This window comes from Drosophila erecta, unplaced genomic scaffold (genome assembly GCF_003286155.1).
Source record: "Drosophila erecta strain 14021-0224.00,06,07 unplaced genomic scaffold, DereRS2 tig00000092-arrow-pilon, whole genome shotgun sequence".
NCBI lineage: Eukaryota > Metazoa > Arthropoda > Insecta > Diptera > Drosophilidae > Drosophila > Drosophila erecta.
Window position 1 is genome coordinate 7699349 of NW_020825207.1, and position 13697 is coordinate 7713045.

At 44.2% G+C, this 13697-nt stretch overlaps 5 protein-coding genes across 5 annotated transcripts; 2 read left to right on the forward strand and 3 right to left on the reverse strand.

Moving 5' to 3' along the window:
- Positions 1 to 45: 45 nt before the first annotated feature.
- On the reverse strand, positions 46 to 1893 carry LOC6549103 (cytochrome P450 6a9). The gene is made up of 2 exons (XM_001975532.3): positions 704 to 1893; positions 46 to 652 (listed from the first exon to the last, which is right to left on the reverse strand). Exons 1-2 carry the CDS (start codon positions 1797 to 1799, stop codon positions 234 to 236), a joined length of 1515 nt encoding a protein of 504 aa, XP_001975568.1. The 5' UTR covers positions 1800 to 1893; the 3' UTR covers positions 46 to 233.
- Positions 1894 to 2769: 876 nt separating this feature from the next.
- On the forward strand, positions 2770 to 4567 carry LOC6549102 (probable cytochrome P450 6a20). The gene is made up of 2 exons (XM_001975531.3): positions 2770 to 3872; positions 3969 to 4567. The coding sequence occupies exons 1-2, from the start codon at positions 2786 to 2788 to the stop codon at positions 4394 to 4396; spliced, it is 1515 nt and encodes a 504-aa protein (XP_001975567.1). The 5' UTR covers positions 2770 to 2785; the 3' UTR covers positions 4397 to 4567.
- Positions 4568 to 5762: 1195 nt separating this feature from the next.
- On the reverse strand, positions 5763 to 7442 carry LOC6548983 (probable cytochrome P450 6a21). Its single transcript, XM_001975530.3, has 2 exons — positions 6264 to 7442; positions 5763 to 6212 (listed from the first exon to the last, which is right to left on the reverse strand). The coding sequence occupies exons 1-2, from the start codon at positions 7357 to 7359 to the stop codon at positions 5794 to 5796; spliced, it is 1515 nt and encodes a 504-aa protein (XP_001975566.1). The 5' UTR covers positions 7360 to 7442; the 3' UTR covers positions 5763 to 5793.
- Positions 7443 to 7654: 212 nt separating this feature from the next.
- Positions 7655 to 9503, reverse strand: LOC6548982 (cytochrome P450 6a8). Its single transcript, XM_001975529.3, has 2 exons — positions 8371 to 9503; positions 7655 to 8311 (listed from the first exon to the last, which is right to left on the reverse strand). Exons 1-2 carry the CDS (start codon positions 9470 to 9472, stop codon positions 7881 to 7883), a joined length of 1533 nt encoding a protein of 510 aa, XP_001975565.1. The 5' UTR covers positions 9473 to 9503; the 3' UTR covers positions 7655 to 7880.
- A 1590-nt stretch (positions 9504 to 11093) lies between these two features.
- LOC6548981 (probable cytochrome P450 317a1) lies at positions 11094 to 13496 on the forward strand. The gene has a single exon (XM_001975528.3). It carries the CDS (start codon positions 11381 to 11383, stop codon positions 12944 to 12946), a length of 1566 nt encoding a protein of 521 aa, XP_001975564.2. The 5' UTR covers positions 11094 to 11380; the 3' UTR covers positions 12947 to 13496.
- The last annotated feature ends 201 nt before the right edge of the window (positions 13497 to 13697 follow it).

Consider the following 13697-nt stretch of genomic DNA (forward strand, 5'->3'; position numbering starts at 1 on the left):
CCCGCATCCTCAAGCGAACCTACCTCAAATTCAGGAAACAGGATATGGCATTTGCAATAACAAGCCTTTATTAGGCAATATATAACCCAGAAAATAAAATGATAATTTTATAAAAATGAGAAAATATCCAAAATGAAATTATGATAGTTCACAATCATGCTAATGCGGTTATTCACAGATAAGCTGATATAAAAGTACATATATAGATAGTAAAATATTAAAAAATCGAAATTTCAAACGCGTTCAACGTTCAAGAAGATACCAGTCTCACTTGATATTAAGAAAGTTTTTTTGCTGTATACAATTGGTATTGTTGTTTGGTCGCAAACAGAGAACTTGAAGTTATTGATCAGGAGAGCCAGTCCAATCCTGGCCTGCATTTGACCAAATCGCATCCCGATGCAGTTCCTGGGACCATCGCCGAACGGAAGCCACTCCACGGAATCGCGTTCCTTCACACGATCGGGGGAGAAGTTGTCGGGGTCAAAGGTGTTTGGATTGGCATACAGTTCCTCGTCGCGGTGCATGGCTCCACAAGGGATCAAGATAGGCATTCCTTTTTTGATTACGTATTTGGGATGTCCGGGAACCACATAGTCCTCCAGGCACTCGCGATTCAGAACAGGAAGAACGGTGTACAATCGAAGGGTTTCTATAGAAAACTGAGGTTAGAAAGGGCTGTGAAACCACACATGCTACATACCCGATATAACCTGGTCTAAATAGACCAAATCCTTCATACTTTCGTAGTTCAACTCCCCGTTGCACTTCTTAAATACCTCCTGGCACTCCTCCCTCACCCGGTCCTGAATGTCCTGATGCTGGGCCAGTTCATACAGGGCGAATCCCATGGTGGTCGACGAGGTTTCGAAGCCAGCTCCGAAGAACACGAACGCCTGAGCGGCCATTTCCTCGATGGTGAGGTTCACACTCTCCCCGGACTCAGACTTTGTCAGTGGACTGTTCTTCAAATCGATTAGCTGATCCATAAAGTCGTTGCGACGGATGTTGTGCTCCTCCCTGAATGCCACTGTTTCCCTGACGATCCGGAGGAAGAAGTGTTCGGCGTCCTCCAGGGTGATTTTCATGTGCAGTCTGCGTGCCAGATTTTGGAAGCTATTGATGAATGCAATCCCAATCGGTCCGTGGCGTTGTTCGAAGACGGCTCGACGACCCATTACCCTGAACTCGGCCTCTGGATCCTTAAGACTACTGCACTCAATGCCAAAGGCGCATGTGCCGATTACGTCGGTGGTGAATCTGGCCAGGATATCCTTGACCTCGACAATAGACGACTTTTCCACCGCTTGGCCAAAGACTTCAATGAACTCATGGCCCACCTTCACCACGGTGGGAAACATATACTTCATTTTTCCGGACGTAAACGTGGAGGAGAGCTTGCTCCTCATAGACCTCCACTTCTGGCCATCTAGCAGGAACAATTGACCGGACAGGGGATCGTCCTCCGTGTTGTGATAGAAACCACGATCGGTGAACTTATTGAACTCCTTAATCAGGATGAGCTTTGCCAGCGCAATATCCAGCACGAGTATTCCGGGTCGTTGGAACCAGTAGAAGCCCGCGAAGGGGCCAGTCCCACGGAACTTATTGTAGTAATCCATCCAGATGTCGCTGAATGATCGACTGGTCTGCACTCCCGTCAGGCTGCCCATCAGGATGTGTGGTTCCTCGCAGGGAATGCCCAGACTCTGCCAGTAGTGAAGGGCACGACGCCATTTCAGCAATAGATAACCCACTAGCACCACCGCAATTGTCAATAGAACCATATAAACACCCATGACATCAGCTTGGGTGCGGTGATCAATATGGTTGCCGTTCAAAAATATATCGCAAATGTAGTCCAGTAGAGCTTCATAAACCTACTGGAATCAAAAAAGCTTGCGCAGCTAGCAAAACCCGAGAGAAGCACTTCACATTATTTATTAGTTTCGCATGTGTACTCAAAACAATTTGTTGATGCTGCCTCTTTATTTACTTCTTTTCCAGCTGGGAATTTCTCTTCTAAAGAGCTTATATCTACGAGTCATTTGGTTTACGCGTAAACAAGTATACCTTAACCTATCTCAACTTATTCCAAAATTGAGTAGGATTTTTGTCTATGACTGGTTAAAGTTGGTTGGACGTTGGAAAACTTCTTTGTTATCTGCTGAAATATTTAAATAATCGTGTTTCATATAAAGAGAACTGAAACTATATAATAGTAGCTTTCCAGACCATTACATTAGACAGAAACTTGAGAACTTTGTCGTTACCAAGGCAAACAAGAAATGCTCCAGTAACGATGACTCGCCATTTTTAATTATTCTAAGCTTGTACAATTTAAAGATACAAATACTAACTTTTGTTGTACCACGAACTCTGCAAGTCTAAATAAATAGGAAATAATAAAAACAACAATATAGAATGTTCCCCGAATGTTCGAGTTCCCCGACTATCAGATATCCGTAACTCGGCTAGTGGAAGTGCGAAAGACATATTCATTATATACATATACATACATACATATATTTATACGGTCGGAAACGCTGCCTTCTGCATGTTACATACTTTTCAACGAATCTAGTATGCCCTTATACTCAAAGAGTAACGTGTAAAATAATAATTTAGAGCCACATGGGGTACTATTACATGGGAAAACGTAAGAGCATACATAATAATATATCCACTGAGTGGACTTTCATACTCTTTATCAACGCCGGAAAGAGAGTCCGATTGTCGGGTATAAAAGGCCGAGCCCGTCGGTCGGATTTTCAGTTGTTCCGAAATGGCCGTTCTGATCGTACTGCTGATCGGAGCTATCACCTTCGCCGCGTGGTATGTGCGCCAGCACTTTAACTACTGGAAGCGGCGCGGCATTCCCCACGATGAGCCCAAGATTCCGTTCGGTAATACCAGCGAGTTAATGAAAACCATTCAACTATCGGAAATTATGAAGCGAACCTACAACAAGTATAAGAACAAGACCGACGGACCATTTGTGGGGTTTTACATGTACTTCAAGCGGATGGTGGTTGTAACCGATATTGATTTCGTTAAGACCGTGCTGATTCGCGAGTTTGAAAAGTTCCACGATCGCGGTGTATTCCACAACGAACGCGACGATCCGCTGTCCGCCAACCTAGTGAATATCGATGGTCAGAAGTGGAAGAGTCTGCGCCAGAAACTAACGCCCACCTTTACCTCTGGCAAGATGAAGTCCATGTTTCCCACTATCCTGACCGTGGGAGATGATCTGATACGGGTGTTTGATCAAACAGCTAGTGCTAGTGGCGATTCCATGGAGATCACGCATTTGCTGGCCCGTTTCACCGCCGATGTCATCGGGAGCTGCGCCTTTGGCTTGGACTGCCACAGTTTGTCGGATCCCAAGGCGGAGTTTGTCCAAATGGGCACTGCCGCGATCACCGAGCGGCGCTATGGCAAGTCCATGGATCTACTGCTGTTCGGAGCCCCCAAACTGGCCGCCAAGCTGCGAATGAAGGCGACTGTGCAAAAGGTCGAGGACTTTTACATGAACATCATTCAGGACACTGTTGACTATCGCGTAAAGAACAATGTGAAGAGAAACGATTTCATGGACATGCTGATTGAAATGAAATTGAAATACGACAATGGTGACAAGGAAAATGGACTGACCTTTAATGAAATCGCTGCCCAGGCATTTATATTTTTCTTGGCTGGTTTTGAGACCAGTTCTACGACAATGGGATTCGCTCTTTATGAGCTGGCCAGCAATCAGGATATTCAGGATAAGCTTAGAATTGAAATTGATACCGTCCTGAAAAACCATAATGGGAAACTGGACTACGACAGCATGCGAGATATGACTTATTTGGAAAAGGTCATCGATGGTAAGTTTCCCAATTTATGTAATTCCCCTTCACTTACAGCACACTACCGGTGCGATTCGTCACTACGTTCCTAACATTACTTCAATTTCCTTACAGAAACCATGAGGAAACGTCCTGTCGTCGGTCATTTAATACGCGTTGCAACTCAAGCCTACGAACATACAAACCCGAAATATAACATTGAAAAAGGAACGGGCATAATCATCCCCACACTGGCTATACAACACGATCCAGAGTTTTATCCAGAGCCCGAGAAGTTTATTCCAGAGCGTTTTGACGAGGATCAGGTGCAACAGCGCCCTGCCTGCACTTTCCTGCCCTTTGGAGATGGTCCTCGGAATTGCATCGGACTTCGGTTTGGGCGGATGCAGGTCATAGTTGGCATGGCTCTGTTAGTCCACAACTTCAAGTTTGAGCTTCACCCCACCAAAACTGTCGTACCCTTGGAATATAGGATCGATGATATTCTGATGAGCTCAAAGGGTGGAATTCACTTGAAAGTCAGTAGAGTGGGAAAGTTATAAAGATAATTACTGAAATATTCTGCTAAAGCTTTGTTCTTGCGTCGTAAATACTAATACCACTACTAATATGGAATGTAATTTTTGATTAAAACGTTGTGATAGTTTTTCATAGTTTTTCACATGCAGTTAATTATAACTATAAATAAATTATAACCTCACCTACAGTCATTATATACGCTGTTTTAATTGGTAATTTAGTTTGTATATTTGTACGTAAGATTTCAGAAGAAATCGTAACCATTACATATTTATTTAATAAAGATAATTTAAAACGAACAAGATCTTCTCTACTTATAACTAAATTTGGATAACTTTTAATTACTCGGGAGAAAACTGATCATACCAGGAGAGCTATGTATACTATATTTGCATTACAAAATGAATTGCACTGTAGTCAAAAGCTTTCCTATGAGATCGAAGTTTTTTTTGTAATTCCTCTAAAAAAAAGTAAAAATATTTTGCTAAACATGGTAATTTAAGCCTGATCAACTTGTGTTGATTACAGTTGCATTCTACGTCGAAGGTAAAATAAAATTAATGGGTCGTGCAAAAGGCAAGCGATATTAAAATCTAAATTTTAAATTTATATAGCAGTCTTCTCTTATTTCACAAGCGCTTTAATTTCAGTTGTCATGCTGAACGTACAATAAAAGCAATAATAACGATGACTTGCTCTTTACTCATTCATAAAGAGTTGATAATGGTATAATACCAACCTGCCCACACATTGGATATAAAAAATAACAAAGTTGATGTGAAAAAAATAATATCAGTAAATGAAGAATAATTTTCGCAACTTAGTAGAACATTAAGGTGAAATTGAGAAGAGAATTTCCCGAACCACTTGTAAATCCCATATAATGTGAAACGCAATTTCACATCTGGATCACATTTTTCTACTCTTTATTTGCCCGTGTAAATGATCCAACTAATTGGAAAGAGAACAAAACTCGGTTATACTCGGTCTTCTCTTACTCGACGGAAAATTTTTTTCAGATTTCGTCATACCCGTTTTATTAGTGAGTATATATATAAGCATATGCACTATACAGTATAATTGGGATGCTGGAAATATAGCTTTTAAAATGATCAGATACACTTAAAAAAACTTTTGTGAATTAGTCTTTGTAATAGTTTTCAATTTTTCATTATACTGAGACTTATCAAATTAAACTATCATTTAAAGATGTAAGCATTTTTGATATTAGTTAAAAACGCATTAATCCAATCCGAACATAAATAATAATAATGTTACCATAGTCTACTCTTGGGCCTTTCTTTTCTAAACAGTCGAATTTAGTTTGGCTCGAACCAAAGACACTAGAATAATATTCTAACCAGTTCTAACCAAATAAATTTTGTTCGATATTTGCCATCAACATTTTTTATAAAAGGCATTACACTCGCTCAGCCTTAAGATAGATGCCAGATTCACTGGCAATGAGGAACATTTCCTTGTCGTATGCCATGGGAATGGTAGTCTTCTCGCAAACTGAGAACTTGAAGTTATTGATCAGGAGAGCCAGTCCAATCCTGGCCTGCATTTGACCAAATCGCATCCCGATGCAGTTCCTGGGACCATCGCCGAACGGAAGCCACTCCACGGAATCGCGTTCCTTCACACGATCGGGGGAGAAGTTGTCGGGGTCAAAGGTGTTTGGATTGGCATACAGCTTCTCGTCGCGGTGCATGGCTCCACAAGGGATCAAGATAGGCATTCCTTTTTTGATTACGTATTTGGGATGTCCGGGAACCACATAGTCCTCCAGGCACTCGCGATTCAGGACAGGAAGTACGGTGTACAATCGAAGGGTTTCTGTAGAAAACTGAAGTTAGAGAGGGCTGTGAAACCGCACATGCTACATACCCGATATAACCTGGTCTAAATAGACCAAATCCTTCATACTTTCGTAGTTCAACTCCCCGTTGCACTTCTTAAATACCTCCTGGCACTCCTCCCTCACCCGGTCCTGAATGTCCTGATGCTGGGCCAGTTCGTACAGGGCGAATCCCATGGTGGTCGACGAGGTTTCGAAGCCAGCCGCAAAGAATACAAAAGCTTGCGCTGCGATCTCCTCGATGGTTAGGTTAACAGTCTCCCCGGATTGTGACATCATCAGTGGCTTGTTTTTCAAATCGATCAATTGATCCATGAAATCGTTCCGACGAATATTATGTTGCTCTCTGTAGGTTACGGTTTCCCTAACGATGCGCATGAAGAAACTTTCGATGGGCTCCGCTGTCATTTTCATGTGGAGGCGACGCGCGAGTTTGGGAAAGCTATTGACGAATACGATTCCAACTGCTCCCAGCCGCCGCTCGGTTAGGGACCGTCGACCCATCTCCCGGAACTCTGAATCGGGCTCCTTCAGGCTGCTGCACTCGATGCCGAAGGCACAGGTGCCTATAACATCGGTGGTGAATCGCGCCAAAAGCTCCTTCACCTCGACAACTGGGGACTTTGCCACATATTGGCCAAAAACATCGGTGAATTCATTAGCCACCTTGACCACAGTGGGAAACATGTACTTCATTTTACCGGACGTGAACGTGGAGGTGAGCTTGTTCCTCATGGACTTCCACTTTTGGCCATCAAGTAAAAACAAGTGGCCGGACAAAGGATCGTCCTCGGCATTGTGGAAGAAGCCGCGGTCCGTGAACTTGTTGAACTCCTTGATCAGGATCTGCTTTGCCAGCGATGTTTCCAGCACCAAAACAGACGGCCGGGTGAACCAATAGAAGCCAGCGAATGGTCCGGTTCCACGGAACTTTCTGTAATTTCTCGTCCAGATCTCGTTAAACGAATGCGCAGTTCGCACGCCCTTCAAGCTGCCCATTAGGATGTGTGGCTCCTCACAGGGAATACCCAAGTCCTGCCAGTACCGCATCGTGCTGCGCCACTTCATCACCAGATAGCCAACTAGCGCCAGCAGCGCCGTCAGCAGCACAGTTCCAACCGACATGATTCGTAGGCTATATAGTATTTGAAATATATTTCATCGGACGGAACTCGTTTTGCTTCAGCGTTTGCTAAACGTTTGATACGTACTGAGATGGCAAAAGCTTGTTCGCGCTTTTAAGTACACCAGCTCAAAAATCGGCAGTCATTGTGACCGAGAATCAAAAAACTAGCTATCGCAATCGCAACGTTATCACTGCGATTTTCTGTGAGTTCTGACTGGGGCAAGCTGATAAATTTGAAGCTACTTCGCTAACGATGGTAAAATACCCCGCTTTTCAGATCTGGAATACATAATATTGTTTGTAATAGGATTTTTATTGAATTCAAACAATCTACCTCACACTTCACACCTTTTAACATCATACAAAATGAGAGCACGGAATGGAACTGGCAATTAACAAAAGATAGATCAATGGCCAAAGGACCTACCCCAATATGATTCGATGAGACTTAGGTTCAAGAAATTACCATCTATTTAGCTGCTATTTGTTTTTGGAAGCCTTGGCTTTTAATTAAGAGATTTCAGTCAATTTGTTGGACGAGCTCCACCTTCAGATAGATGCCGTCCCTCACACCCAGCACGAATGAGTTGGGATCGTAGACCAGAGGATCGGGCGTCTTCGAGCACGTGGAGAATCTGAAGTTCTTGATCAGCAGAGCGAGTCCAATGCGGGCCTGCATCTGTCCGAATCTCAGGCCAATGCAGTTCCGAGGACCATCTCCAAACGGCAGCCAGGCCACCGAGGGCCGACTGGATGATTCTTCCGGGGAGAATCGCTCGGGTCGGAACTCGAAGGGTTCGGGGTAAATGCTGGGATCGTGGTGAATGGCAGATGAGGGAATGATGACCGATTGGCCAGCCTCGATGACGAATTCCGGTTGGCCGGGCACCACGTAACGCTTGGCGGCCATTCGATCCAGATTGGGCACAATGGTGTACAGTCGCAGGGTTTCTGCAGGGATATTTTCGAAATCAGTAGGATTTCATTATTTCACGTAATAATGTGCTTACCATTTATAACCTGGTTGAGGTACTTAAGATCCTTAGTGCACTCATAGGTAAAGTTTTGCCCGTGTTGCTCCATGACCTCCTCCACCTCAGCCCTAACCTTGTCTTGAATGTGCGGATTCCTTGCCAATTCGTATAGAGCAAATCCCATGGTGGAGGAGGACGTCTCGAAGCCAGCAATGAAGAACACAAAGGCTTGTGCAAGGACCTCCTCCATGGTTAATCCTCTGACCACATCGCCATTCTCCAGAGTCATTTCCTTTTGATTTTTCATTTCAATAAGCATGTCCATGAAATCGTTGCGCTTGATGTGCTCTTTTTCCCGCACCGCCACGGTCTCTGTGACAATTCTGCGATAGAATTCCTGAATATGTGGTGCAGTTCGTACCATACCCAATTTCCTGGCCAACTTGGGATAACTGCGCATGAAGCCATTCAATAGGGTACCATGTCTCTTGTCCACTAAAGACCTCTTTCCAAAGTACAGAAACTCGGCCTTTTCATCTCGCAGACTGTTGCACTTGATGCCAAAGGCGCAGGTTCCGATCACATCCACCGTAAACCTGGCCACCAGGTCACGTATCTCCAGAACGGAGTTATTCGGCACTTGCTCGTGCATCACGGCCATAAATTCGTTGGCCACAGACACAACGGTGGGATACATTAACTTCATTTTACCGGATGTGAAGGTTGAGGATAATTTGTTCCTTAGCAAACGCCACTGGGCACCGTCCAGATTGAAGAGATGGGCAGAAATGGGATCATCTTTCTCGTTGTAGAATATGCCCTTGTTCGAGAAATTCGAAAAGTCCTTAATCAGTATTTGCTTGGCCAGCTCAAGATCTATGACAAATGCCGTGGGATTCTGGAAAAAGTAAAATCCGACAAATGGTGCCTTGCTTTCCCTGAATTTGTTGTAGTGATCTTGGAGTATCTCGTGGATGTTCTTGGTCTTCTGTAATTCCTCCGTGTTTCCTCTGATGGGATGCGGTGCTACGAAGGGAATCCCTCGACGCTTGAAGTATGTCAGCTTGCGGTGGAGATAGTAGGTGAAGATCGCCAGTAGGGCGACTGCCACTTGGAAGAGGAGGTAAGTCAATGCCATGCTATGGCCGCTGATCTTCGAATACGACTGGTTCGGGAAGCGATAGACGAAGTGCTTTTAAATGCTGGAACTTACTTACTTGGCATGACGATGCATTTTCAGTCTCTGGAAAGGGAGAGTAATCTCAGGTTTTGTTTACGTTTGTGCCAGCAACTGTGAGACGACTATAATAGTACGGTATGATCAGTCTAAAAAGATAAGGACACAGACCAACGTCGACATGAAAACTTAGCAATAAAGTTGTTTTTTAGTTTGTCGGTCATTTTTCCTTACATACCGGAAAAAATAGTGAGTTAGTACTGTACAGTGACGCACTGTGACTTATCGCAGTCTGGGGCTTAGGGTATCATCCCCTTATCAATAAACGTTTGCAATTCAAATTAACATGACATTTATATGGGTTAGACCAGTCAGTTCAAGAACTACTTTTACTTTTCATTTCATTTCCAATTGATAACGCTACTAACCTACCATAATGAAATTACTATGTTAGCAACTTGGTTTCATACAAAATGTGATTTAATCTTAGAGCTCATTCTTTGAAGCACAGCTTTACTACCTAAAGTACAAACTATTAAATACTTTGACCTAAAACTAAAAAACATCCTATGAGTACAATAAACATTAGGCAGTTTCTACTGTATTTCGACGAGCCCTCGATAATTAATTTCTGCCCCTCGCGTCGAAAAACTAGTGGCTACTTCATAAGATGGGGTTCGTGTTCTATCGACAGCGAAACATGATATGGTATGATATGATGTGGGTATTACTTTGGTGATATTTGACGGATCTGGCAACGGCACTGCTCACCTTTTCAGTCATATTTGTTTGACATTTGATTAGATTTCAAGTGCGGATGGGGGCAACTACAACAAGTAATTAAATCGGCCAGCTTTTCGAATTTTTTTATTTATTTTGGCTTTATTTCAGCTTTGTGGCTGAGCTTTTCTTTTGTCCATTTGTTTTTCTTTTTTGCACGCCATTTAAAGGTTAATTGGGCGTAAAATGTATCAATGAAAAGTACATTTACAAATGAGGAATGAATCCATTTTGCATATTATCAGCTACCAGCTTACTGTTGGACAATTAGAAGCAGAGGATATAATGTGTTTGTACAAAAAACCCCAATATTATATGGCCCCAACAAAAAGGTGTACTAAAATTCGGTTCAAATTGATAACAAACGAAAATGAACTCAAAAGCGTATAGATAAGGGTATGGGACCGGCCAAAGTCACTGCGCTAATATCCTACAAAGCCAAAATTTTGATGGCAAATGTATACAGGAAATAACTTGTAGGCTACCAAATCGAATACTTCATTTAACCCATTTTATAATGTTGAATTTTATGAATTTATGATCAGCTTCAATTTTCCATGTGTGTGGCATTCCGATCCAATCTTTTGTTTATTCAGATATCAAGAGTCGCATGAACGATGGTGCCACCAACATTGGAAATAAAGCAATAAGTATGTCCGTCTGGCCTCAGTGAGACGCCCACCTGCTTCAGGCCGACGAGCTTCAGTGTAGCGCACTCGAAAAGCGGCGAAGAAACAAATTAAAAGCTCGCACCTGGGGAGCAAGTGGGGAGCGAGTATCGTAAATAGTTACTTTTCTCCGCAGCACTCTCAGTCGGATCGTGCGCCTCGCTAATGAACGTTACCCCATCGAGAACGAGATTCGAGAACGCTCCTGAGCGATGCATTAGATCATAGTTGGTGACACCAGTCGACGTCCGAGAGCGGGATCGCGATACAGCCGCCGTGCGAGTGAGTGGGTGGCGAGATAGTGGGGCGGGCAGGAACTGGAAGTGGAACCCCAACTCCCCACCGAACAGAAAAACAAATCAGTGGTTCCGATTCGCAGACGGGCTGTGTGCATGTGATTCAGAGCAAACAAACGTACGAAATGCAAAACATGTGGATCATTTTCCTCATCATCGGATTGCTGGTGCTCGGGCTGCTGGTTCTGCTAATTATTGCGGCGCGGTATCAGCGAGACTATTGGCGCTATCTGGACATTCCGCACGAGAGACCCAAAAAGCTGTGGCCTATCATTAGGCAAATAATGACGCAGACATTGAGTACGGAGGCTATGAAGGCGGAGCATTACTCGGCCATATACAAGAAGTTCAAGGGAAGCGGTCCCTTCTGCGGCTTCTACGCTCTGCTGCAGCCGCGAGCCTTGATCCTCGATCGGGAGCTGATCAGGCAGATAATGATCAAGGACTTTTGGAACTTCAATGATCGCGGCCTGTACTGCAATCAGAAGTCGGATCCCTTGTCGGGCGATCTGTACGCCTTGCGGGGCGAGAGCTGGAAGGAGATGCGCCAGAAACTGGATCCCAGCCTCGAGGGCGATCGCATGTCCTTGCTGTACGACTGCCTCTACGAGGAGGCGGAACAGCTCCTCCTGACCGTCAGCAGCACCCTGATAAGCCAGCCCCATGCCACCGTTCACATACAGAAGATCATGCGGCGCTATGTGCTGTCTTCCCTGGCCAAGTGCGTTTTTGGCTTGAATGCCGAACAGCGGATAACGTATCCCCTGGAGGACTTCGAGCAGATGACCGAGCTGGCCCTGAATAGCCACAAACACGGCTACCTCATGAACCTGATGATGATACGGTTCCCCAACTTCTGTCGCATGCTGCGCATGCGTCGCACGCCCAAGCAGGCGGAGGAGTACTTTATAAAGCTACTTACGAGCATTGTGGAGCAGCGAGAGGCGTCCGGAAAGCGTCATAAGGACTATTTGCAGCTGCTGATCGACGTGAAGGCATTGGAGTTCATCACCCACCAGTATGAATCGGATAAGGAACTAGCTGCCCATCTGCAGAATGAGTTGGCCGCCCATTCAGTTGTCTTTCTGAAGGCGGGCTACGAGCAAACGGCCAACACTCTGTCATATGTACTCTACGAACTCGCAATGCATCCAGAACTGCAGGTGCGCGTGAGGGAGGAGGTCAAGAGGGCCATCGAGCGGCATGGGGGTCACATAACCCACGAGTGCATTATGTCGCTGGCTTTCATGGGCCAGGTGATCAACGAAACACTACGCATGCATCCCATAACACCGTACATCCTACGTCGCACCTTGAACGACTATGCCGTTCCGGACCATCCCAAGTACATACTGGTCAAGGAGCTGTTCCTCATCATTCCCACGCATGCCATCCATCACGATCCGGATATCTATCCGGATCCGGAGGAGTTCAAGCCGGATCGCTGGAGCGGACCGCGGGATTCGCTGCAGCAGCAGGGCACCTGGTTCGGATTCGGCGTGGGTGCACGCAGCTGCATTGGAGTACAATTCGCCCAGCTGCAACTGCGCCTGGCCTTGGCTCTGCTCCTTTCCGAGTATGAATTCTCCTTGAATACCAGGAAGCCACTGATCAACCTGGAGGACGGTATAGCACTAGCCCTGATGCCATTGGGAGTTATAGAACCCGGAAACGAGGAGAGGGCGGTATAAGTTCGCAGCTTGAGAGTGCAAGATCACTGACATTGGCTTATCTCAGGGATAGAAAAGATTGGTTAAGTAAAGCCAAAGGTTTGCATTAAATGCATAAACCTACAACTGTTAAACATTAAAATGAGCTCTAAAATGTTAATTAACCTTCTGCATTTGATGTGGCATCTTTGGCAATATTTTAATTTAATTTTCATGTTTCCGCTTTGTGCTTTATAAGGAAAAAGTAATTAAAGCAACTCATTGTGGAAACAAAGAGATTTAGCTTGTGTCAGTATCTAAACCTCAATCTTTTGCCCAATGACGCAGAATTTACTCTATGAACAAAGTCTAGAAAGCAATATAAAACTCAGCATAGTAACTAACCAAAACAATATTAAACTAAAGGTCAGGAAGCCCAATGGCGGAGTCAGCATAGAATACTTAATCTTAAACACCTGCTTTTATTTAAGAATTTATTTATTTGAGAAAACATTTTCTTTTAAATTAGCTTGTTTAATTTCTATTAAATACACCAGGTTCTCCTAGAGATGAACCCTTTGATTTGTTAAAACATTTGTCCTTTTGATTCACTGTTTGTTATTTGTGGTTAGTATACAAGTAAGTGTATATCGTTTTTTGCATTGTCGGTTGCTTGATATGGTTGATGGGTTTGTCGGCTACTTTAAGATCGGTAGCTCAGGCCAGTGGAGTACCTAATTGCATTAGTTGATCGATGTGTCTCGGATTTATTACGCAGAGTTTGCTGCTTTCG